Genomic DNA, 25,671 nt, shown 5'->3' with positions numbered 1-25,671 from the left:
TGGGGAGACGGGAATGTGGTGCTGCGAGCTGCCAGAGCATCGGGGACTATTGATCTCGGCGACGCTGAAGGGTGCTTTTTGCAATGGCCCCCTTGAAATTAACTGCTCATAAGGCAGGACAGAAAGTCGAAGAAAACAGGATTTGATGACTCGCGGGGTCAGGGCTTTACAAAGTGTTCTCGGCGCTTAATTGTTGATGGTGTCAAGTTCTGGGCTCCTATATACTGGCCCTGGCAAGGCACTTAAAATTAAGCACGTGCCTGTGTCCCGTGCTGGCAGCCCTTTCCCTGCCGAGCGGTAGCCGTGGCCAGCATGTGGGTTGGGTGAGGAGCCACTTGCTGAGTGCCGGGGCAGTGTGGCCGGCACCACAGTGGATCCAGAACCGCAGCGGTTCCAGCACATCGGCAGATCCGGCACCGCAGTGGGACGGGGCTCAGCTCCTGCTGCCGCTGCTCTCCTCGCATTGCCTGGCACACCCTTAATTATAGCTGCTATTTTCCTGCGCTTTCCATAGTCACCGAGGTGTACTCGGACTGCAAAAAGGGCCGTTCAGATGGAAACACGATGTCCAGACAAAGGCGTCTCTAATTATTTTCTGGCAGATAAAAGACGTCTTTCTGTCTCGCATCTGTTCACATGAAAACCCATGCGACGCCCGGGCTCCAGGCATCACCTTCCCTCGCCAGTTGGCAAACACAGTCCTGACGTTGTGCGGGCAAGCCAGGAATTGCTTGTGGAAGCAGCCAGAAGTGACCAGTTGTGTGCGGTCCTGATGGAGCTGCGTGGCGTGGCCGTGGGATTTATCAGCCCCACACTGGTGGGGAGGAAACCTCAGCCTTTAAGGTAGCATCAGACGTTCCCGTTAGGTGAGAAGGAGTGTTTCTGTGAGCTGTTAGGGCCACTGGGTTGTTCTTTTTCTGGCCAGACTTTCATGTTCGTGCTGGGACACGGTTGAGCACAGGATGCTGCCGGCTTCGGAAAGGCTGGATGTTTGGTTACAGGTCTCAGAGGGAGCAGAGGATCACAGGATTGTAGGGTTGGAAGGGACCTCTGGAGATCGTCTCCTCCATCCCCCTGCCAGAGCAGGGTCACCCACAGCAGGTGGCACAGGAACGCCTCCAGGCGGGTTTGGAGTGTCTCCAGAGACGGAGACTCCACCACCTCTCTGGGCAGCCTGTGCCAGGGCTCTGCCACCCTCAAAGTAGAGAAGTTCCTCCTCGTGTTGAGATGGAACTTCCTATGGTCAAGTTTGTGCCTGTTACCTCTTGTCCTGAATGATGATGCTCCCGATTGCGGGTACTCAACCACTGTGAAGATAGAGGTGATGAAGACTGACCCAAGAGGTTACCCAAACGCTGGACGCACCACTGTGTGTCTGAGCTTTATTGGATTCTCCAGTCCGTAGTTTAACTGGTTCACGTTTCCGGCAGATGTGCCTTAGGGGATGGGGTAGGCAGGGGTCCGGGACGTTAGTGGGTACAAATCGACTTTGCTTTAGTGGCGTCCATGAAGATTTGGCTAAAATTCTCCCTTCGTTTTGAGCTGCTGGAGCAGCTGGGACAGCAGGGGACAGTCCGTCTCTCCAAGGGTCTGTCCAAGCGCTTGCGAGCATGTGGGTGCTCAGCTTCTGCTGCTCACCAGAGGAGCCCAAGTATTTATTTCCCTTTCCTGGGAAGTTTGTTCATTATTTGCTAAATTTCTGACCAGAAAGAGCTGTATGCTCCGGCACCCTCCTGTGCTTCCCCAGGGTCTGACTCTGCCCGGCCGGGTGGGTGGCTCTCGCCGGAGGATGGTGGATCCCATCACCTCCCCTGCTCCTCCTCCTCTCCAAGATTTGCAGCCGTGTAGCTCTGCAATTAAAAGCCAGCTACGTCGAAAGGAGACTGTAAAAGCTGCTCCCATTAATGATGGCACCTTCCCGGCGCCTCCAAGGAGGCGGCTGGGAGTGTTGCTGGCACCAGCCACGTGAGGAGCGGGGATGAGCCGTGGCGAGGAGCGGTGGGGAGGGATTTCTCCCACCTTTGAGGGCTTCATTTTGTAGAAGAGGAAGGTGCATAAATTAGCAGGAATTACCGAACTGTTAAATTGCACTCCTTCGCGAAATATGTTTATTTTGTAGCCAAATGACGACTCGCTCGCTGGCTTCTTTGCCGTTGCAGAAACCTCTGCTTTGTCACATCAAGGTTTTCATAACTTTATTAATCTCTGGGTGATTTGTATAGGGTTGATCCTCCCAGTGGGGGCCCAGACCCCTCTGGGCTGGTGAGGATGGAGGTGTCAGCACACCCAGAGATGGTCCAACCTGGATCGAACCCAGACTGTTGACTCCTGATTTCTGGAGGCTTTCAATCCCCTTATAAGATGCAAAGCATCCAGGAGTCTTCACTACTCATGGCTTGTCTTTGCAGCCAGAAAAAATTGCCTTCCTGGGGAAGGATCTGCTGGATCGTTCTTGTCTGGATCTGCTGGAGCTGCTGCTGCTCAGCTGAGCAGTGAAAACTTGGTGTTAGCTCTCTCCTGACAACGCGACGCAAAGGATTCCAGCAAGTGCTGCGTCCTGCCACGATGGGAAAACCGTCTTTTGTTGAAGCTCGGAAATAAATAAATCGATTGCTGAACCTCCCCAGCCCCGGCTGGGTACGACTGTGTCTCACGGGATTGACGATGGGCCAGAGAAACAGCCCCGATGCACTTTGCAGAAGTAAAACCGTTGCAGGTGGCTTAAATGGCGCACTGTAATTGCTTGGAAAACCTCGCTTTTGAGGTCATCGTGTCCCTTCTAGCAGGAGGAAGAGCTGGGAGCAGAGGCCGGGCAGTGGGGCGTTCTTCTCCTGGGCTCCGATTTGCACTTTAAATTGCTCGTGATGGGCTTGTCACAGACCCCCGGGAGCCACGCAGGTTTGGCTCCGGCACCTTTCATCCCCCAGATACCGGCCCTGTGCTCGCTGGGCTCTTGTCGACACGGAGAAACCGAGGGAGCAGAAAGGACAGAAGCCCTCCTCTGTTTCCCCTGCTGCCGTCCGCCTTGCTGATGACAGCAGATGCGGGCAGAGAAGATGCAATTAAATGTAATATAGGATATTGGCTCAGCTGGCCAGCAGATGCCCATGAGATCCATTTAGTGCTGGACTTTTCAGCCCCAGGAGTGATAACATGGAAGGAAACGTTGGGTTAATTTGAAAATAGGTCAATGGGATGTAAAGATAACCCCGCAGTCATCTGATTTCAGAGAGCCTGCACGACGCTGGGGAAGGGAACGCGTCCCCTGGTTGATTAAAGTACCTATAAGGGGAAAATAGGAGGACAAGAAGCTGCTGTAGATTTGTTCTGGAGTAGGCACAGCTGGTGGAGGCAGCTGGCGGAGGGGCGAGCTCGGCGCTGGCATCCGCTTGGATTGAAGCCGCTTCGGCTGCTCAGAGAGGGGCGAGGGCTGAGCCGATGCACTGATCCTGGACGTCGGGATGGGGACAAGCCATCGGGTCCCCTGCTGGGGCTGCGGAGGTGCCGAGCCCGGGCGCAAGCCGGTGGCCGTCCCTGGCTGCTCTGGGAGGGGAGGTTTCTCCAGGAGCTGGGACCGAGCGGTTTTCGAAAACAAATCTCTTGGCTGCGCTGGCTGGGAAGGCGGCATTTGCGCTCATCAATTTTATTTGCGTAATTTCAAGCGCCATTAATAGTACACGGCACGAGGAAAAATCAGGGAAATTTCACTCCAACCATGAGTGAAATTGGGTTTAGTAGAAAATTAGTTGACTTAACTGGCAAATGATGAAAGCTTGAATAAAGAATGTTTAAATAAGAAGGAATGGGGAAAAAAAAATATATATCCCCCCCCACCTCAGAGATGCAGCCTGGATTTGCATGATTGGAATATTAAAACCAGTGGTTATAAAGTGTTTAGGAAGGATAAGGGGGATAAATGAGAGGGATGCTCTGCTTCAAAGACACCGGTCCTGCTTTTAGATCTATTCCTGCCTCGCACCTTGGTGCTGGGAGTATAAAGGGATGCGGCAAGTCCCAGACACCCAGAGAGGGGACACGTGGCAGATCACGGTGACGAGGGGGAGCCGGGGGAGCCAGACCTGCTCTGCCTAAATGGTGGGAAGTTTTTTTGGAGACTTCAGTGTGAGATACACTAATTGCTGCCTCCTGCAGCCCCTTGTCAAGCTTGGTTGGGGCTTTTTAAAATTACGGATGATTTTGTAACGCAGCGGCTTGTGCGATGTCGACCAGCTAGAGGATGGGGTGTGCTGCAAGAGAAGTGTTACGGTTTGGGGGTTTTTAGTTAAGGACGAGGTTTATAGATCAGCAGAGTTGCTCCGCTGCAGCGCCAGGTCGGTGTAAATCAGCATTGCCGTTTGGCTGATGACTGAGGAAAGAGCAAATGTGTTAGTTAGCATTGCGTCTCTGTAAAATCCTGGGGGGTTTTACCGGCTTAAAAATTCCTCTTCTGCTTCAGCCTCCCCGGGAGAGGCGCGTCTCCTTGTTGCCCTATTTATCATAGCGAGGTGGCCGTTGGAGGTGGGAGCCTTTCCATTCCTGCCATCTTCCCAATCAGCCATGTCGTGTAAAATTGTGCAGAAAAGCGATAAAACTGCCGCCTGTTTCCCCCGCGGCTGACCCAGCCGGGCTGCCCTGAGCTGACGCTTACATTCCTTGTGACAAGAGCAACGAAGCAGCTACAAACACAGCTCTTTGCCTTAAATTGAAATTCTGTGGGTTTCCTGGCTTCGGCGAGCAACGTGGTTCCACATTTACTCTCTCTCTGGAGTCACGGTCGTGGTCAGGAGCTTGGGATGACCCTTCGCTGCTCTGAGGTCGGGATGGGGCTGTAAGAAGGACCTTGGTGCCCAATGCTCAAGGTCTTGCAAGCCATATCAGAAGAAGAGGAAGATATGGCCAGGAACAGACCTTTATTGTAGCTATAATGGCCAACCAGTTCCACTGGCTACATATGACCCTTCTGATGATGTTGGTGAAGACTAGTGAGAGATTGGAGGGCAAACGCTTGGGATAACTGTATAACTTGGCTGTTCCCCAGGTGGGAGAGCCATCGATTTCCTCTGCAAACAGCCATGGGATGGATCAATGAAATGCTGTGGGTGGTCGTAGGTGTGGGCAAGGGGTGAGGGCATTATGGAAGCGCTCCTCGGAGGATGGACCCTGGGACTGCGGGTCCATTTGAGCTTCAGCTGAGTGACAGAGAAAATCCAGGTTGGGCTGGAAAGCGGATTCTCGGGTTCAGAAGGGGAAATGCAGAGAGGTGAGGAGAACCAGTAAGAGACATCACGGGGTGAGGGCTTCAAAGCCTGGGAATTTAAAACCTGAAAATGGAAAATACTTACAGGGATGGCTGGGATAAATTCCCATCTCCAAATAGGTGCTAGGAGTAAGTGAAGAGCCCAGAAGAAAACAAAGACAAAAATCTTGCCAGGCAGGAGCTAAGGGTGAGATTTCACACTGTCTGAGCTCAGACTTGCAAAATAAAACATAAATTCTCAGGAGGACTGAGAGCAAAACGGGGCGACCGCGTGGTGGGAGTGGGGCAGAGCCCAGGTGGACCAAATCCTCAATGCTTTGGTTTTCCATGTTGGTCTTTGGGTGGGAGTGTGGTTGTGGGGGTGAAGATGAGGAATTATTGTCTTTAGGAGGAAAAAAAATGCAAGAACATTGAAGCTGAGAGGGGGATCGTTTGTATTTCTGAGCAAGCTGGCAGTCAGAAATCACAAGTACATGTAACAAGGATTTTTGAGAAACCTGCTGAAGCTGGAAGGTGTCACAGGTTTTTTTTCTGAGAAGGAGGAAGCGTGGTCCAGACGAGCAGATGGGCTGTCAGGCTGACATCAGTGGTACAGTTAGTGGAACAGCTTTGGAGAGAGGGATTCATCGGTTCACAGAGGTAATTGAAAATGGAAGGAGACACGCCGCAGGTTTACCAGCCTTGTCTCATGCCAGATTAATCACATATCACCTTGGCAGGAAGGTAACCGATGATTTTGATGAAGAGATTGCAGTCGATCTAGTTTATCTGGATTTTCGTAATGAGTTTTATCCACTGGAGGAGGGAAAAGGGGCTGAGTACGACTGTTGTAAGGAACTGGCTGAAAACCCACAGGTCCGGCTGCCCTGGCTTTATTGAAGTATTTCATAAATGGGACAAAAAGCCAGAATTATTAATGACATGTGCACAACATCCAAGGACAGGCAGTGCCACCAGCATTGAGGAGAATGTGAGCGTGTAGCGGGATGTAGTGGGTACCTGTGTGGGCTGGAGTATGAGAAACGGTGGTGTTTGCACCGGGAGGGATGTGGGACTGGGAACAGGGAGATTTCGGCTAAGCTTCGAGCTTTGCAGGCAGGGAGGAAGGGAAAGATGCGGCTTTACAAGTCTGTCACTTGATGTCATTGCAGTGAAAGCAAACGAAATCTGGTGTCTCCGACAAGAGAGATCCAGGGGAGCATGTGTGTCGAATGGGATGCTGGTGAGCCCTGGCTGGGAATGCTGTGCAAAAGCCTCATCAGCCATGTGTGAGGAGCAGGAACTCAATGGGAGCAGGTTCAAAGATGGGGAGGGACCAGGACTCCTCAAAACCTCAGATTTTTGGCCCAAGAAATAAAGGCTGGGAAGAGGAGAATGACATTCCTCCCCCTCCATCAGCTGGGAGCTGGTTGATGGCCCCTGGTAAACACTGGGCAGAGAAATGAATGCGTTGCCAGGCTTTCGTGGTGCTGGGGGGGCTGATCGGTCCCTCCTGCTTCTCCCCAGTCACTTAGGGGTGCCACCAGGACGGGGAAACTGCCCCTTGACCAGTCCTTTGCCTTTCGACCTGATTTACACCGACTACCATGGCCTCCAACAGATGAAGCAGCACATGGGGCTCTCCTTTAAGAAATACAGGTAAGCAAAGCCACCCCCTTCCCTTAGTCTCCATTTCATTAATTAGCAAGCAAAGACTAATGCTAATGACCTCAGAGGATAGTCCCCATGTCCGAAGAGCTGGACCCTTTGATTGCACCTTTGATTTTTGCCTGGCTTTGCCGTGCTGTGTCCCCTGCTGCCGTGGCATGAGGTGGTCTGCTCGCTCCGGAACCTCATGTATTTAAGATAAAACCTCATTAGAAGAGACTAAATTGGTAAAAAAACCCCTGCATGTGCCTGTTGGGGGGGTGTGTGTACCTGCAGCCGGGGATGGCCACACCACAGAGGGAAGCCCGAGCCTTTTCTCTTTGCAAGAAGCAGAGCCCTGTCCCTGGCTCCTTCGGCATCAAGACAAATGTCATCATCCCCTGGTACATCACCAGCCAGGAAAATATGCGATTTAATTTAGTGCCGATAGTCCTGCTATTTATTATGTTTTCTCCCATCTCTTCCACTATCCTACACAATTTTATTAGAGAGAAAAATGACAAGCGGTGTTATTGCTTTTATTATAAATGCATTTGCTCTCGCATTCAGCTTGTTTTGCTCTTCCCTTGCTTGATGCTCCCCTTCTCTCCTCGGTCGTGTGCTGGTAATGCCTGCCTCAGCATTCCCGGGATATTGGGAAAAGCATTAACAAGTCTTCAGGAGATACATCATTCCCACAACCGTCAGGGAGATGAAAGCCCTGCCAGGGGAAATTGCTCATTCCAGGAGGGAGCGGTGGGCTGGGAAGGGCTGCTTGGGATGTTCCTGCACCCTCTGCTCCGGGCGCAGACGAAGGACGAGCCGCCTGGGGACCCCAGCCGTGTCCCTGGCAGTGGGACTTTCTCAATCCGAGGTCCTCGGGTCCTGCCTCCTCTCCCAGGTGCCGCGTCCGGGTCATCGATACCTTTGGGACGGAGCCGGCGTACAACCACGAGGAGTACGCCACGCTGCGCGGCTACCGCACCAACTGGGGCTACTGGAACCTGCAGCCCACCCAGTTCATGACCATGTTCCGTAAGTGGGGGGACGGGGGCACAGCGGGGGCGGTCGTGGGGACTCATGGGCACCACAGAAGCGGGTCTCACCTCCTTTAGGAGGTGATGCATGGGCAATGCCGTCCTCCCTGGGTCTCTCCTGCCTCCCCTGCCTGCTCGCTGCCTGCAAGCAGCCCCTGAATCTGCTTGGCCATCTCTTGGGCTGGAGAAATGCTCTGGGGAGGGAGACCTGGCTCCTTCCTCCATGATGGAGCCAGAGCTGAACCGCTTCCATCTCCCAGGAGGGGAAACGTGGGGCGATTTTGGTTGCAAAGCCTGGTTTTATTTCAGCTGGGGTTCTAAAGGTGAGAGGCAGCTCAGTGATTCGGATTTGCCCGTGGCACGGAAAGGAGATGGGCTTGTCTGAAAGGAGCCCGGTGACCCGCCAGGTGCTGGGTAACTCAGACGTTGCTGTTCCCTGGCTGGATAGAGCCCACTTGGCAGCCTTAAAAATGCCTTACCTTTTAAAGAGCTGCTCGAGTGGGTTGCGAAGCCTGCATTTTAGGAGCTGCTTGGATGGGGATTCATGCCGTTTTCCCTCCAGGCTCCAGCAAGCCCCCGGCGCTGGGCTCAGCTCAGCCCCCGTGCTGCAATGGGGTCCCCAAAAACATCTGCCCACAGCCACACGTCTTCTCCCCTTGGTGTCCACAGCTCACACCCCCGACAACTCCTTCATGGGCTTCGTGTCGGAGGAGCTCAACAAGACGGAGAGGCAATTCATCAAGTCCAACAAAGTGAGCAGCATGGCGGTGGTGTACGGGAAGGAAGCCAGCATCTGGAAGGTGGGTGTCCCGGGGAGCACCCCGGCAGGCAGGAGCACTCGTAGGCAGAGCCGTGGGGTGGCAGCAGCCTCTGGCTCTTACCCCCAGCGTTTGAGGCACAGCTCTCGGTGTCTTTGTAGAGAAGCATCCTTGTCCCCTTCGTAGAAGGGAAGCTGAGGCTGCTGTGATGTGACATGGCCGGCGCCTCCGAGCAAACAGAGGCTGGTGAGACGCCGTCCCCTGCTCTCTGCTTTAGGCGATGCTTCCTCCCGACAGGCCGCTTAGAGTGAGGATTTCGTGTCAATGAGTTTACGTATTAATTGCAATGGTTGCGGTTAGGTGGTTTCCTGTGTTGCGATGGGGATGGTTGGTCTCTGCAGTCGGGTACCCCGGGAGAAGGGGGTTGTGCCGCCCTCCTGCCTGTGCCTGTAACGCCCGGGGGGAGAGGGGTGGGCAGCGGCAGGGGGGCTCACTCCATCCTCAGTGGTGGCCGGTGCTGGTCCTTGCTGGGACCCAACGCTCGGCCACATTTGGTGCATCCTGGCTGAGGCCAGCAGACGGGTAAAACCCTTCGCTCTCTTCCCCCCGGCCCCAAACTGCTCTGCCAGTGAGCTAAAAAACCAATAGCATCCCCCTGCACCTCCCGTAGCGGCCAGGGGATGTATGTACTCCTCTCTCTTATCCAGAGCTAGCCAGCTGCTTTTCCTTCCAGGGCTTAAAAAAAACTAAAAGGAGCTAATTCTCACTGTATCTTGTTTTATTTCTATTTTTTTTTTCCCTTTGTGCACCACCTGGGGCTGTTCCAGTTGCAGGTACTGTACCGCACCAGCTGCTGCTGGCTTTTACCTCTGCGCATCTTCTCGTGAGAGAAAGGGTTTTGCCGGAGTCGACTTTGCCTCGTCGTGGGCTCGGTCTCGCCGAGCTGCGGGGATCGCTGCGGGGTTCACGCAGTCAGATGCTGTATCCCCTCCCCGGCCCCTGATTGAGCGGCTTTGCCTTCGCAGGGATGCCTGTGGTGGGGCAGGATCCGGCCATGCCATCTCCTCCTGTTCACGGGTGTTGGTGGCTTTTCCATCACCCTGCAGGTCTGAGAGCAAACACCCCCCAGCATCCGCATAACTTGGGGGCTCCCCAAAACCCCACTGAAACCCACTACATTTCATTTTAGGGGAACTATAGCATTTCATCATCTTTCTCTACCATTTCCCTACCCTTTCTGATCCAGAAGTCTCATTCAGCTTAGTTAGGTTAATTGGGGAAGGCACTAAAGAGAGTTAAAACCTCAGAACGGACATTTTCCTCCACCTTTAGCACTATGAATGTTTGCTTCTTTTAGCCAGAATTCACAAAATACATCAGTTTCCCCAAAACTACATATTTGGGGTAATTTACTACTGGGTGAAGGGTCTGGGGCTGGTTCTTACTGGTGGCTGTTCCTCGAGGCCAGGCTGCCTGGGCATTGCTCCACATCTTGTGCCACCCCGTGTAATAAAATACAGGGGAAGAGGAGTTTTTCCTTATTTTAGGTGATTTTGAGGTCTTGGGAGGAAAAGAGCACCTCCATCTCCTGGAGCTGGGTGCTTATTTACAAGCCTTGGACCAAAAGCAGGATCCAAAGCATGATCTTTTTGACATTTAGAAACATTTCATTAAATCTACTTTCCCATTCTTTCTCATTTCCTACCCCTCTGAACTTCTGGCCTCCGGCTCGCCGCGGGAGCCAAAGTTTTAATAAGCCGGCAAAGGCTGTTTTCGTCAGGCTGCTGCCCCACTTCCAGGGGTCGAAGCGGCTCGTGGTGCTCGGATGGAGCGGTGAGGGGGGTCTCCCATGCCAACCCCCCACCGTGCAGGGGCCTTTGGGGATCGGTGGTCCTCGATGATGCTCGGTGATGCCCGGTGCTACCCAGGGACTTCAAGCTTGTGTTTCGCTCCCTGAGCCCTTTGCATCAGGGAATTGGTACCAAAACGGCCCTGATTTGGGTGTTAGTGGCACCATGGCCAGGATTTCACCTTGCAGCCTCATATCACCAAAATAACTTGGTTTTAGCCTTAAAGAAGTCCAGGGATACATAGCTGAGGCCAGAAACACAGTGTTCAGAGAGGCTTTAAGGCAACATATGGCGTTTTCTCAAATTTAAAGAATCATAGAATGGTTTAGGTTGGAAGGGACCTTCAAGATCATCTAGTTCCAACCCCAGTTATTCCCCATTTATACCTCCTTATTCTCTCCTGGTCTCTGTTTTTTCCGGGCCTATTGCAGCACTGGAGCAAGCTGAAAATGCAGCATCGAAAGCATAGTGCCTTTGTGATTTTTTCCAAGCAAAAAAATCTGCAGTAGTTGTTATAATGGAGGGCTGCTTTGGAAAGCAAAAGGAGGAAAGCCTCCAAAAGAAGACGACTGCTGACCCCCTTGGTTTTCCAGGTAGTGAAACAGGATTAAACCTCAGTGAGAAAATCCTAGGGACTTGTTAGTTGGAATAAGAGGCTGTTAGCAAGCTCTGGGCTTTGCAAAATTCCCTCTGAATCCCCTGAAACCTTTAATTCAGCAGCTCCAGAGTGGAAGCTGCCCACGGAGGCGGCAGGGAAGGCAGGGGCTCGAGGTGCCGATGTTCGGGGTACCAGATCCCACAGCCATCCGGGCTCACTGGGAGCCTAGAGTGGTCCAGGACGTGTGTCCAAGGGGTGCGGAGGGGAGGGTGCGGGTTTTGCTCTGCTGTGGCTTGGGCTGAAGCATCACGAGTGCTCCGGGACAGCGGTTTGAGAGTTAAATCTCCCCCTATAACCATGCCGGGGGGTCAGCCCCATCTTCTGGTTTGGTTCACGCCTCTACCTTCCTCCCCAGGGCAAGGAGAAGTTCCTGGCCATCCTCAACAAGTACATGGAGATCCACGGCACGGTTTATTACGAGACACAGCGGCCGCCCGAAGTCCCGGCGTTCGTGAAGAACCACGGGCTGCTGCCGCAGCATGAGTTCCAGCAGCTGCTGAGGAAGGCGAAGGTGGGCGAGAGCCAGCCGGGGCGTCCATGGGACCCCCCCCCTTAACCAGCCAGCGGCGAGGACTCCGTTGCCTTGAGAAATAAAACCTAATTAAAGGAGGAGGCGGGGGGAGAGGCCGTTATCTGCGCTCCTCCCTGGCTTGCAGGCGCTATCAGCAGGGCTAATTAGCCGGGAGCTGAGCAGAGCACATCATTTCAAATCAAGATGTGTCTGATGAGTTTCTCCTTGCAGACCGTCCGCAGACAGAGCACAAAGTTTCCTGATTAATTCATTTATTGCTGAGTGGGGTGGGTTTTTTGTTTGGTTGTTTTTTTTTTTTTTTCTCTCCACGGCTGTGATAAAAATAGACAGGATTCTCGGAGCGAGTGTGCCGGCGCATCCCGGTTGCCTTCAGCCGGTGTCTGGGGGAAATGCTGTTGGTTCTCCAGCCCAAATGGCTTTGGCAAACCAGTATTTTTCCATATGGGGCCAGTATGATGGTTGTAGACACCGTGGGGGAACTTGCAGCTCCTGAGCATCTCGTTGCTTTGCACAAGTGGGCTGTGAGCCATGGAGCGGGGATAGTTTTTAGCAGATTTAAGCTATGGGGCGCTGAACCGCATGGACCTGCCGTAGAGGCTTGGTGTGCAGGGCCAGAGCAGCAGAGAGGGATGCTGGCGGGTTATTTGGGAGACTTCCCTATGGGGTTGGCTGCGTTCGCTCACCAGCGCGTGGGTTTCTCCCTTGCAGCTCTTCATTGGCTTCGGGTTCCCCTACGAGGGTCCTGCCCCGCTGGAGGCCATCGCCAACGGCTGCGTTTTCCTGCAGGCGCGTTTCAACCCCCCGCACAGCTCCCTCAACCACGAGTTCTTCCGCGGGAAGCCGACGTCGAGAGAGGCGAGTCTGGCGGGAGGCGAGCGGGTGGGCAGGACGGAGCCACCCCCTTTACACCGGGCTTTCGGGCCAGCTTGGGGAGTAGCAGTTGCTAAACTGAGATATTGTTGTTTTGGCGAGATTTCCTCCAAAGGCAGAAGTGCGGGTACACGCAGATGGGGTCCCCTCTCCCATCCTCGCATCGTCTCCATCCGGAGCGTTTGGGTGCCAGGGGCCCTGCCGTGGGTTTGGGGTTGCAAAGGAGAAGACCGCCTTCTCCTTTGCACCACGCAGGAGGTTTCTGCAGACCACAAACCCCAGCTCCTTCCCCGTCAGCCCAGATCCCACGCACAGCCTGTACCCTGCTCCCAAACTGGGGCGATGCTCCCCTCTCCGTCCTCTCGTACACCCAGAGGGGACGCCAGGACCTCCATGGTGGTGCAGGGGTACGAAATCCCTCCCAGGCTTGCCCGCCGCTGGGAATTCCATCTAAGTGAAGCAGGAACTCTTTAAAAGTTAAAGGGTTGAGAAAATTGCCTCTTTTATTATTCATAAAGTGGATAATGCAGTGCAATGCTCGCTCTCGCTGAGAAGGGCCGTGCTGGGGGGCTGTGCCGGCTCAGCCCTGCCGCAGCCCGGCTCGTGGTGGGTCTGGGGGGTAGGGCTGTCCTGCACCCCCCTGCCTGTCCCCTAATTAGCTGTGGGTGTTAGCACCCGGCGCGGGTGGGTGCTGTGGTTGTGCTTCAGCCCGGAGCCGGGAGGGCAGCTGGGGGCGAGGGCTGTGAAATGCCCCAGGGTGTTTATATGCCGGAGGGGGGAAGGAGGTGATCAATCTGCCGTCAAAAAATGGGAAAGGACAGCAAGCCGGAGGATAAAACAGAGACCGTGCACTGCTCTCCTCCTCCGGCTGGCAGGCCCTTCTGCAACGCTTCACGGCGCCCCTGAAACACCTTCTCTGCTCAGCGTCCTCTCCCTTCCCCTTCCTTTCCCCCTTTTCCTTTTTTCCCCCTTGTCCTTTTTCCCCCCTTTCTTCTTTTCCCTCTTTTCCCTCTTTTTCCCTCCCTTTCTTTTCCCCCTCCCTACCTTTCTTTTCCCCTTCCCTTTCTCCTTCCGTTTTTTCCCCTTCCCTTTTGTCCCCCTCCTTTTCCCTTCCCCAGACCTGCGCTCTGGCTGCCTTGCAGCAGCTCAGGGGCTGATACAAAAGCAGCGTATCCCCAAAAATTGCCTGGTGAGAGGCGGGTGGCTGCGGGGTACCAGCGTGTGGAGCTGCCCGCGGCATCGGGCCGATGCAGCTTCCTCCCAGCACCGCTTTCTTCTGCTGCCAGACTTCCCCGGCTTTCTGCGGGGATGGATTTTTCTCTCTGCCTTGTTTCCGGAGCTGGCAAACCTGGGAGACACGGTGCCTTCCCCGAGCTTTGCTGTTTTGGTCTATTTTTGCCATTCCAGACCCACAAATGGCTCAGGTCTCGGTTAGATTGTACCCGTGTTACGGAGATGGGGATATTCGGGGCTGTGGAGGTGATTTCAGTGTTAATGGGAATGGAGCATCCCAACCCAGCGGGAATTTTAGAGCATCAGCCTGATGTCGGGGGGCAGCTGGGTTTAGAGGAAACCTTCTTTTTCCAGCACATCTCTCTGTGCAATGGTTTAAAACCCAACGTGTCTGTGCCTGAGCCTGTTGCTCCTCTCACCTGTCGCGGCTGTGAATGGTAGACAGCAGCTGTTCTGGCAGGGACGGGAAAAAACAGCTCAGGCTGCTGTGTTTTAGGTGTCCTCCCAACACCCGTATGCCGAAGACTTCATCGGGAAGCCGCATGTGTGGACTGTCGACTACAATAACTCCGAGGAGTTCGAAGCTGCTATCAAAACCATCATGAGGACCCAGGTAGGGCTCGGAGGCGGTGGCTGGGCGATCTCCCCGCGGCTGGGTTTGCAGGGACAGGTGTCAGCAGCGGCTGCTGGTGCCTGGCTCTCCCTTTCAAGCGTTAATTGCTTTTCCTTCCTTGCTTCCCCTCGAAAGTTATTTGCACGTGCAGAGCAGAAATCCTCCTCTCCTGCGGCTTCAGGGGGACTCGTGCTCTCGCCTTGCTTTGGTACCGAGCATCGGAGGTGTTCGTGCCCTTGAGGGATCCCCTGGGAATCCCGGAGCAAGGGGAAGCTGAGATAAGGGAGATGAGGTTTGGGAGCAGGAGGCTGAGGTTGGTGGAGACGCGCCGCGGTGCTGGGACCTGGCGCGGAGCAAAGATAAACCCAGAGAGCATCTCCCTGCGAGTACCCCGAGGGCTACCGACCTCTGCGCCTGCCGGTCCCCCTTTTCACTGTTCATCGTTATCGTTTGGATGGAGCAAATCGATAGGAATAGCCCCAGGAGTTGCCTCTGCGAAGGATGAAGGGATGTAAGGAACGGGGGCGGGGGGGGATGCGGGGGGCGCCCATGGGAAGGCAGCGCTCCCGCTGCGCCCGCCCTGGAAACGCTCCCTCATGAATATTTACCTCCTGCCCCGTGGCAGGAGCCTTTCAAGTTGTCCAAATTATTAAAGTCAATTTTCCTGGAGGGGAGAAAAGTGCTGATCTCCGTTTTGCTTGCCATTTGTTCGGCTCGGGATGAGCCGTCCCCTGCTCCCCCCCCCGACCCCCCGTGAGGATGGCGATGGGCTGTGAAAGCGGGGCTCTGCGTCAGGCTGCGGGGTTCTGGGATTCATTTTTTGCGGGGGGGGGAAAGCAGTGATGCTGGCCAGAGAGTTGTCATCTTTGCTTTTCCCTGCAGCAGAAGCTGCAGAGGTGGTTGGCTGTGACAGTCTGGGGACTTCATCCAGTCGATGTGGCCACGCCGTCCGCCCGGGTCTCGCGCCTTACGGTGGGGGATTGCCGCAGCTCCTCACCTCGCGCTGATTTTTCTCTACGAGTTTGCAAAGACCGAACAAACCCGACTTGGGAAAACAGTTGTTGTTTTGCACATTCATTCCGGTATCTCGATTAAAATTAAATTAAAAATAATTACACCCCTGCTGCTGTGCTGCCGGGCCAGCTGTCGGCGCTTGACCCTCCACCATCTGGGCTGGAGAGACGGCCCCAAGCGAAGGCAATGCCAGGGGCGGGAGCTGCCCGTGTTTCGGGAGAGAGAAGGAAATTTTCCAGAAAGGAGAAAGAAAACAGTGAAGCCTGGTGCTATTAAAATAATCAAAAAATGGTTGGAGAATTAAGGAGGGAGGCAGGAAGGAGCTCTGCTGGCTCCTGAGCAGCTGTGTTGCGCTGCAACGTCCACTGGATGTGCACCGGGTCGATTAGGTGCTTAATGATAATTCTGGGTTAAAAGAAAGAAAAAAGAAGCATAGAATCACAGAATGGTTTGGGTTGGAAGGGACCTTAAAGATCATCTCATTCCACCCCCTGCCCTGGGCAGGGACACCTCCCACCAGCCCAGGTTGCTCCAAGCCCCGTCCAGCCTGGCCTTGAACCCCTCCAGGGATGGGGCAGCCACAGCTTCTCTGGGCAACCTGGGCCAGGGGCTCACCACCCTGTTTTCCATCCCAGCGAGACACCACGTGCAGTCGGATAAACTCCGTCTCCCATGGGACCACGGGGCAGCTGAAGCTGCCACCCATCTCTGCAGGACCGGGGACCCCCACCCCGAGGTCCCCTGCCGCGAAACATCCCAACCGCTGGAATTACCCTTGGCTGCCGGGAAGTTGAAGTCCTTAAATTTGCCTCGAATGGATAAAACCAGGCGCTGACGTCTGGCCTGCATTGAAAGCGGGCAGTCGCTCTGGAGAGAAGTTATCCCTTCCCACCAAGAAGCGCGCTGGGTTAATCCCACAACTCGCCTCTCTGGGTTTTGTTTTTTTTAAAGATAATACGTAAATCCTCCCGAAGCAGAGCAGGGAGTGTGTGTGAATAACTTACAGCAAATTCCGTTTTTTCCCCGCTTTTTTTCCCCCTTTTTGTCTTTTATATAGAAAGGGGTCTGCTTTATTAGAGATGCCGTCAAGGCAATTAAGCCTAAAAATTGACCTGCCTCACAGGTTTAAAAGCCTTATTATGGGCTTTGGCTTCAGGAATCCCTTGGTATCTTGTCTTTAAAATACTGTTTGTTACAGCAGGAATTGAAAACAAGGGCATTGGCAGGAGGAGCGGCAGAAGGCCGGGGGCCAGTTTAGTGTTGCTGGTCCCAGCCAGGTACTGGAGCTCGGAGAAACTATTTTATTGACTCTTTTTTTTTTTTTTTTTTTTTTTTTCTTCCCCTGAAGGCAAAATGGGGTGTTTTGTTATCAGAACATCTAACAAATTTGTCTGTGTTTCACAATAAGCACCATCAATTTATCTTTTTCAGTCAAAATATTTCATGTCAACAGTACTGGAGTAAAACAATACGGTTTTGTTTCCCATCTGCCTGCCATTGTTTCGAAATACCCTGCCAGTTTAGTGAAAGGGAAGGCTTCTACCCAAAATGATGCATTTCTCCGGGTGTCCCAACCCAAACAGATTGCCGAACCTGAAGCACAGCATTTCTCCCCTCCTTGCTGGGTGGAAACGTTGGAAATTGAAAACGGACCTGAAATGGATTTGTTTTATTTATTTATTTATTTTGGTTTATGACTGAAAAAATCGCTTATCCCACAGCTTTAGTTTTGCATCTTCCGGGCAAAACTCTGTAAACCATTTCTGGGGACAGGGGATGATGTGGGAAGCCGTGAGGTGTCTCCTTTGCTCTGCCATCGGCTTTTCCCGGCAGAAGCCACGCCACGCTGGAAACCAGGGTGCCAGGGACCGGGGTGCTGGGAACCCCTCAAGGGCTTTGGGAGCTGCTTCCATGAACCCGGTGGTAATTCCCATAGGGTCAAGCTGACAACCAAGCTCACCCTGGTTTGGAGTGTCGCGGCTCTGGGGCATTTGCTGATGCTTCAGCAATATTTTTGCGTTATTTTATATTGCGGAGTCCCAGAGCTGCGGCTCGGGGCGGGATGTGCCGTCCCTGCAGCCCCGGCTCCTTTTTGGTGTGTTGGGAGCCGGCCGGGGCTGCTGGCGGGGCTGGCTGCCCCATTTCTGCAAATCACGCAGTTGGGATGCAGCCGGCATCCCTCGCCGCTCTGCGTTTGCTTGAAAGAAACTTCTTCCTTCTGGATCTGAACCATGGCTTGGACATGGCTTGGGTTTGCAATACAGGGATTTTTTTTTTCCCCACAAGAAAAGCCCGTGTGCTCCCTTCCCTCATCCTTGCGGAGGTGGCACCCGCTCCAGGTCACCCCGCGACTGCTGGGGAAGGTTTTCTGTAAGTTGCGTCTCTGCCATTCACCCCCCGTCGGAGCAGTCCTGAGTTTCCCTGATGGCTCGCATCCCTGACCTATTTATAAGGAAAATGGAAGCGATGGAAGCTCCAAACCCCTCTAGCCCAGGGATCAGCACGGTCACACAGGGCCAAGAGACAAATTGAGTTCCCCAGGGAGAGGCGATGCCGGGAGGATTGTCCCGGTGATGGATTATGGCCATTCGCCAGAGGTTAGAGGCTGGAGAAGGAGAGAGGTTTTCAGGCACCGTTTTCTTGGCTTTCAGCTTTTTCCATTGTCAAAAATAGTCCTCGCACAAGTAGTTTAATAGACCCAATATTCTGGTGTAGCGAAGGGAGAAGGCTTCATTATATTAAAGTCAAACATACAGGAATATAATGGAAAATTATACATTTCAGACTATGCTTGAAAGAGTGGCGTATTAAACATCACAGCGAAAATAGCTGGTTAAAGTGTTCCCAGCCTGCTGTTACGTGCTGGCAGAGAATTGCATTATTTTTCTACTTATTTGTCTGATGATGTTTGGATTCTATTTTTTTTTCCTCTTTCTTTTCCTTTTGAGCGAGGGAGACTCATTGCACTCTTCAGCTCTGGGATTCCTGCCGGAGACTGTAAAACCAGGGCTCTCACGGCGGTACCAGTAACTCCCCGTTTGGCTGATGGAGGGCACTGGGGCTGGCTGATCACGTACCGGTTTGCCTTTGCTCTGGCAAAGGTTCCCCGGCGATGCATAGGGGAAAGGATGGCGAAGTCCATCTTCTCCGCTTCCCCACCCTGCTCCCTCCCGTGGCATCCCTGGAAGCGGGATGCCGTGGTCCGCGCCTCGGAGCAGCCCCTTCTCCCTCCCAGGGCTCTGGGGAGATCCTGAGCTCCCGGTGTGGGGAGCAGCATTAATGACGTGGCTGTCAAGAGGAGGCCAAGCCTGTCAGATTTTAATTAAACAATTATCTTCCTGAAATCAGCATTTTCTCTCAGTCCTGGGCGCACGAGCTGAATCCTAACGAGGGTGGGAGAGGGGAGCAGAGGGCAGCAAGAGCCTTTGGGGGAACCCCAGGGGGAGAGAGGGGCAGATGGGGCTGGCGGGGCTGGCGGAGAGGGGGCTGCAGCCTCCTGATGCCCTTGAACCCCACCTGGGATCCTGCGGGCAGGGGGGATTGCCCCCGGAGCATCACCTCCGGGTACACGTGCAGGTGCAGGGAGGCTTTGCCTCCGTCCCCCTGTGGATGTGCTGCATCCCACTGGGTACCACGGCGGTGTTTTGGGGGGGAGGAGGCTGTTTTACAGAATTACGTCTGCACCATGCCTGGCGTAACGGGGTCCCGGGAAAAGCCCCTCAGCGTTGCGGCCGTGAAGGCAGTGGTAAGACGAGACCGAGCGTTGGTGATGCTGAGCGAGGGGAGGTTTGTCTCCCCCCAGCAGGCGCCAGGCAGCACCCAGTGCCCAGCCTGGCGCAGGCTTGGTGCGACCCAGACGGGCGGTTTTGCTTTGTGGAGGACTCTGCCCCCGTTAACCGAGAGCCCATCAGGAATTCAGAGGCAGGATCAGCGCCTGTCATCGTGTCGGCCCTGATTAGCGTGCACATCTGTAATTAGACGGAGCAGCTGTGATTTCCAGCCCTGCTGAGATCTCAGGTGGGATATTTGTGGCAGGGAGATGCTTAGAGGGATCTTCTCGGCAGACTGAGCCTTTGAGCTCGGGTTTGACAGCTACTTCAAAAGGAGATAGCTATTTCGGAGGTGCAGAGCTCAGAAAATAGCAGAACCAGTGTTTTCCAGGTGAATTGTCTTTGGGGTGTTTTTGCTTATAATCCTTCTTATGCGTGAAGCTCTGCAGAGATGCACAGCGGGGAAAGGGGGGTCCCGGGGCCAGGCCCTTCCATGCACCAATGTCCTGTGGCTCTGTCCTAATGTCTCTGGAAAAACATGGGAGTGTGGAAAAATCTCTCTTCCCAGGGCAGAAAGCTCCTTAAAAAATAACTTCTCTCCAGAGGGAAGGGTTGCGTCAGTGAGGCAGCCCCTGTGGCGATGCTCTTCCCTTGGGGAACATCACTGCTGACCCCCCTGGGGCAGTGGCCACAGCACTTGCCCCACTGGAGGGCAACGAGCCCAGCTGCCTGCTCCTGCCTGCCCCTGCCTGCTCGCCCTGGAAGCTGTGCTGCTGCTGTGCCAGGGACACACTCGTTTGGGGGACGCTGCTGTGCAGAGGAGGGGGTTTCCCACGCCAGGACCCGAGGGTGACTCTCGGGACAGGGAGATGTGGTGTTGGGAAGGGAGTGTCGGGATGCTGAGATCTTTGGGATGCTTTCCCGAAGACTGGCAGTGTTTCGTAACCCACGCTAAAAATATGCTGTGGTTTAAGCGCTGCCGGCTCTGTTATCAACGTGGGGGTGCAGCGCCAGCATCAACGTGGGCATCAACGTCTGCTCCATCCCTGCCCTATCCCTGCCCGTGCCGGTGGCAGCGGGGAGCAACGAGCCTCGGAGGCTGGGAGAAACACCAGCTTCCAGCCCATCACAGCCATCCATGCTGGGCAGCAAACCCTTGGTGAAGTGGCAGTGGGGAAAAAAGAGATTTTTTTTTTTTCCTATGTTGTGCACAGCCCATCCCAGCCCTGGGCTTTTCACCGTCCGGTTTGGTGGGTCGTGGGGCCGGGGCAGCGAAGCCTGGACCTTCCTCCCCAAGCAGGCAGAGCTGTGCCCAGGTCAGAGCGCGCGGGAGCAGAGGAACAGAGGTGCCAGACCAGACCCCGGGCACCACCGGGGTGCTCTTGCTGTAAATTACCTTGGCATCTTCGCCAGTCCAAACTCCTCCACTGTGTTTTATAATTACTCCCCCCGGCAGCTGCCGAGTGTTCCTTGCGCTGAAACAGTTCATACTTCAGTTGGAAGTGACCTATAGCATGAAAACTGATTTTATTTTATAACTTAGCAAAAAATGAAGAAAAGCGAGACTAAAGTGGAACAGGGTGACTTCGTTTTCAGGAATACATGGGTTCAGCCCAAATTAATCCCTCATCCTCTTTTTCTCAAGTGCTTTATGGCTTGTGAAGTTTTTCCAGTCCTAGTTCTCTGCCCTGCTTGCTTTGGTGGACAGACACGAGCCGTGGGCTTCAGCGGGCGGGGGGGACCCATTGCCCAGGGCGCTGCTGTCCCCTGCCACCAGGCCCAGGGGGAGGCAAAGGCTGTCCCCGCTTGCTGCCTGCGCTCTGCTCTTCCCCCTTCACAGGTGGACCCTTACCTGCCTTACGAGTACACCTGCGAGGGGATGCTGGAGAGGATCCACGCCTACATTCAGTACCAGGTTGGGGAGCATCCTTGTTCTTCTGGGCGACCATCTCTCTTCTCCTTGCGGGACCATCCCTGTTCTCCCATGGCTCCGTCCCTGTTTCCCTGGACACGCAACCGCTGACCCAGTGTAGCTCCCCGAGTCCCAGCCCTGTGGGCATCTAATCGCAGAGAGCACCAGGAGATGGAGGCTGGAGGAGATCTGTCGGGAACCAAAGATGCGGGGGGGGTCGGCGGAGGGTGGCTGGGGGTGGTGGGGCTGGCTCATGGCCTTTCTGCTGCAGAGAATAAAGCAGCACAGGGAGACGAAGATGTGGGTACTGCCTTCATCTCCCACAGCAGGAGATGCCATCCATGCATGCAGGTGACCTCAACCTCAGCAGCCCAAGTGTTCTCCTGTCCCACCAGCAACCTCCTTTCCCCATCTCCAACGTTTTGCCCTGTCCCTCCAGGCACCGATCTATTGTCTTCTCTCCCACTAGGATTTCTGCACCACGTCATCTCCTCCTCTGCCTCCCAAGGCCAAGAGTCCTGCTATGCAAAGCCCTCCGAGCCCGCTGGCCCTGTCCCCCAATGCCACGCACCTGGTGTGGTCCCCCAGCGCCAGCCGGGACCCCCACGCCTGGCCACCGGTGGACTCATTGCAGGTGTGGGTGTCGGAGACCCGGCACTCCTGCACCGAGACGTGCCGGCGGCGGGGGCTGGTCTGCGAGCCCACCTTCTTCAGGTTCCTCAACAAGAAGGAGGTGTTTCTCCAGTGAGTTGTGAGCTTTTCAGTGAGGTGGTAGTGGGGGCCATCAGCCAGATGTTGCTCTCCCAGCTCCCTGCATCCCCAGCACCCATTTTCCTCATGTCCCCCCTCCCGAAATCCCATCAAGATGCCTCCGTGCGCAAGGCGATGAGGCAGGGTGCTGCCTGCAAAGCAGCCCGTTGCTTGCACGTGTTGGCCTTGACCGGCTTCATGCTTCAGAAAGCACCTATAGCTTTGCCAGGCACGTTTCCACCTCTCTCCCACCCCGTTCCTCTCCACCTCCTCCATGCTCTCTCCCTTTCGCTCCTTTTTAATGTCTTTCTCTATAAAACTGCATTTGAACACACAGCGGTGAGGTTTTAATAGAGTATAAATCTGCCACCGGGCTCTGTGCTGCTCTGTGGGCAATTAAAATGCGAGCATTACCATTGCTGTCACGCTGGTCAGGCAGGCGATGTGAGTCCCACTGACATTTTTATGTGATAAATTAGGGCTGGGGCTTGGATTTCACTCTCTCCCCTCCATGTCCCCCTCCAGACCTTAAAGGCAGCTGGCTTGGGGACTCACCGGTTGAGGGGGGTTGGTGGGAGGGTGATGCAGCTCCATCTGCAGACAGGGCCATGGGTGGGAGAGGGATGCTGAGATCCACACCAGGCGTCTCTGCTGCTCCTCGTGGCGTTTGCTGATGCCCACCCCGGTTTTGCTGGATAATCCTGGCTAGTGGGGGACATGCGGGCATCCGTTGAACTCACGTGCCCTTCCAGGGGACATTAGCTGCCGTGGGAGGTGTCCGTGGAGAGTGGACAGAGCTGTTGGTCAGTGGGGGGATATAAAAGATTTGGGTGGATTTTTGTGCGTGATTTCCTGAGGCATCCATGCAAGAGTTGGGGTTGTTTTATGGGCTACATGGTTGAGTTGCAAGGGTCACCACTTCCTGCATGGTGTGCTGGGCTGGTGACAAGCACTCGTGTGGGGCACCAAACATAGTATTTATGGTTCCTGGTGCAACCGGCAAAGATCTGCCCAACGCTCAGCAAAGGAACCTCCCCAGGAAGGACAGAACAGCACTAAAAACCCTTCAGTGAAACCCCAAGCAGGTTCCTCACCTGAACTGACCCACCTTTGTTTCTGTTCCCAGGCTCAGCATCGCCTGCGACAGCACCGAGTATGAGATGAACCATCTCTACCCGGCGGTGGCGGAGAACGTCCACGAGTGCTACCTCCAGAAGGAGCCACTGCTCTTCAGCTGCGCAGGCTACAACACCAAGTACCGGCGCCTCTGCCCCTGCCGCGACTACCGCAAAGGACAAGTGGCTTTGTGCAGGGACTGCTTGTGACTTGGTGTCCCCACCTCCGTGTTTGCGACACGCAACGTGCAACAAGTGGCTTTTTCTCAAAGCCTCTGCAATAGCCCGGGGAGGTGGGACAGGTCCCTCCTGGTGGGTGAGCCGGGGGTGTCAGACTCTGGGGGTTGTTTTCATCTGCCAGTCAACTGTGAATGACCATGTCCTGACCTTTGGTTTCATTTTCTTCTCGAGGAGCATCGTCCGACCGCATCCAAACCCACCTGGACCTGGTGGCACTGGGACAGGGTGGTGGGGAGAGGGGGGCTGGGGACACCCTTCCCCTCCTCTGGCAATGGGACAAGCCACCAGCAGACTGCAGTTTCAGGGGTTTCATCCTCTTCAAGCATCCTATGTTGTTTTATTTATTGATTTTTTTTTTTTTTTTAACCCTTCCCCCTAACAAGTGGTAAATTAAAGGGGAAGCAACACCCAGCCCTTCTGTGGGAGTTATTGGGCAGAGCTGGGTTGGGGGCTATGGGGGGGCTGCCGGTGTCCACCTTGGCTGCGCAGCTGGGGGAGCACAAAGCCCAGGGAGAGGGGCTGGGTTGGATGGACACAGCGGGGTCTGCACTCACAGTACCCCCAGGAAAAGCTGGCGGGGGCTGGACGGCCCCCCCGCCAGGAAGCGAGGGCTGGGATGGGGACCGGGAAGGCTCCTGGAAAGGATGCTGGTCCCTGGGGCGGTGCTGCCGGCAGGACAGAGGTGCCAAAGCGATCCTGGGCTGCCCTCCGCCCCGCTGGGCTGCGCACAGAGCTGTACGTCCCTCCGGAGACTGCGGCATCGGAGCTGATGGTGGGGGCACGGGGGCTGCTCGGGGTTCGAGTGAGGGGGCGGGAAGGAGAAGGTGCTGCAGCAGCCCAAAGGAATTGCCAGCGGGCACAGACCGAGGCCAAAGGCGGCATCGTATCTGCGTGCCCCAGGTGTTGCAGACACGGGAAGAGGCGAGCTCCAAGCAACCATCTTCCATGCGTGGTCTTTGCTTCCTGAACTGTTCTTCGTGCCATTTGTCTCACTTCAGGAGAGTTTTCGCTGCTGCCAGTATTTCCCCTCCTGGCAGGTCCCCGGGCTGGGTTAGCGCTGGCCGGGGTGACCCGGTTTGTTTTTGTAGGGTTGTTCACCACAGCAAGGCTGCGAGGGTGATGCTGTGAGGTTGGTGCTCACCCCTCTTGTTGCTTGGAAACGTTCGATGGTGAGATTCCCGCATCCCGTAAAACACGTGGCTGGAAAGTTATGGGCTGGAGACGCCCTCCCAGCCCTTCCCTGCATGGAAGAGCTCCCAGCCCGGCCGGCGAGGGAGGCTGGTGGGATGGCAGCCTGTCCTGTGGGTGTCACCGCAGGGTCCCAGGCCCTGGCAGGCTTGTCCCCCAGCCCCGGCTCGAGGTGACTGATGGAGAGCAGCGGCACGGCAGGGTGAGTGCGTGAGGTCTCCCCTGTGACCCAGCCGCTTGCTGGAGCTGTGCCACACGGCCCTGGCACCTCCAGCCTGTCCTCGCAGCAATTCGGTGGCTTGGAGCTGGGTTTGGGGAGAAAATCCCATTCCTTCAGCTGGGTAACAGCACAGGGCAGACCCCGGCTCTCCCCCTGCCGTCTCCCTGCTGGGACCCTGGGAAGGGGGACACCACACGGTGCTCGCATCCTCCGGGCATCCCTTCGGACGAGCCCATGAACCCACCGTGGAGAGACTGGCCGCATCCTGCGCCGGATGAGGTGGGAGCTGGAGACGCGGACGTTACCCCAGAGCGATTTGTCATCTTCGGCGCAAAATTGTGTAGGCAGCCTCCACCCCGCCTGCGACGCCAGACGAGGGGAAGGATTGATTAAGTAATTTTTGTGTCTTGCAAGCCAGCATGTGTATAAATAAAAGCAGCGCAAGCCTCTCTTTGCAGAGCTGAACAGCAATACCGTGTGCCGTTCTATGGCACCTTTCATCTCGGTCTCAAAGCGTCCCCTGCCAAAGGCTCCCGTGCTGCTCACCCCGGCTGCTGCGAGCGCTGGGCGAGCAGGAGCCAGCCCAGGAGAGCCATGAGGGATTTGCAAGCAGGAACCACCAGCAATTCACTTCCCAGGGTTATAAGAGCCACATAAAACCTGGTTTTATAGGAGATCTAAACCAGCTTTAAAGAGGAAGAGGCTGGGGATGCTTCTCGAGGCAGCGCTCGTTGCACACCAGCTCCCTGGGCAGCTTTCTCCCCCTGGTTCTGCTCAGCTGATTTTAAAATAGCCTTCACCTTTCGGCAGCCCAGCGCCTGCCTCCCGCCGCAGAGACTCCCAATTATCCCCTGGCAGGAGCATTTTTCTCCAAGCTGAAAATAAAAGGCGGCTCGCTCACCTTCGCCGCTGTCATGGGAAATGATGATCTGTCTGGAACCTTGCTGGATCTCGAGCCAGCCTGTAAATTTGGGTGATGGGGCTGAGTAATGCTCTGGTTTTACCTGTCATGTCTCTGCCCCATCAGC

At 55.0% G+C, this 25,671-nt stretch overlaps 1 protein-coding gene across 4 annotated transcripts in view; it reads left to right on the top strand.

The window, feature by feature from the left end:
* The window catches only part of MGAT5B (alpha-1,6-mannosylglycoprotein 6-beta-N-acetylglucosaminyltransferase B), a 72,369-nt gene extending 48,723 nt beyond the window's left edge, over positions 1–23,646 (top strand). For 3 of the 4 annotated variants that reach the window (XM_074607846.1, XM_074607845.1, XM_074607847.1), the window contains 9 exons: positions 6,764–6,895; positions 7,785–7,918; positions 8,590–8,720; positions 11,542–11,697; positions 12,427–12,573; positions 14,318–14,434; positions 21,059–21,133; positions 21,600–21,874; positions 23,007–23,646. In XM_074607846.1, coding sequence (XP_074463947.1) covers positions 6,764–6,895; positions 7,785–7,918; positions 8,590–8,720; positions 11,542–11,697; positions 12,427–12,573; positions 14,318–14,434; positions 21,059–21,133; positions 21,600–21,874; positions 23,007–23,205 — 1,366 coding nt within the window. In that variant the 3' untranslated portion in view covers positions 23,206–23,646. Of the gene's footprint in view, positions 1–6,763; positions 6,896–7,784; positions 7,919–8,589; positions 8,721–11,541; positions 11,698–12,426; positions 12,574–14,317; positions 14,435–14,569; positions 14,794–21,058; positions 21,134–21,599; positions 21,875–23,006 lie in introns of those variants that run through there. The other variant, XM_074607848.1, reaches the window with a different exon arrangement.
* The last annotated feature ends 2,025 nt before the right edge of the window (positions 23,647–25,671 follow it).

This window comes from Larus michahellis, chromosome 14 (genome assembly GCF_964199755.1).
Source record: "Larus michahellis chromosome 14, bLarMic1.1, whole genome shotgun sequence".
Taxonomy (NCBI): Eukaryota; Metazoa; Chordata; class Aves; order Charadriiformes; family Laridae; genus Larus; species Larus michahellis.
Note: the sequence above shows the minus strand (reverse complement) of the source record. Positions and strands in the feature narration are given on the sequence as shown.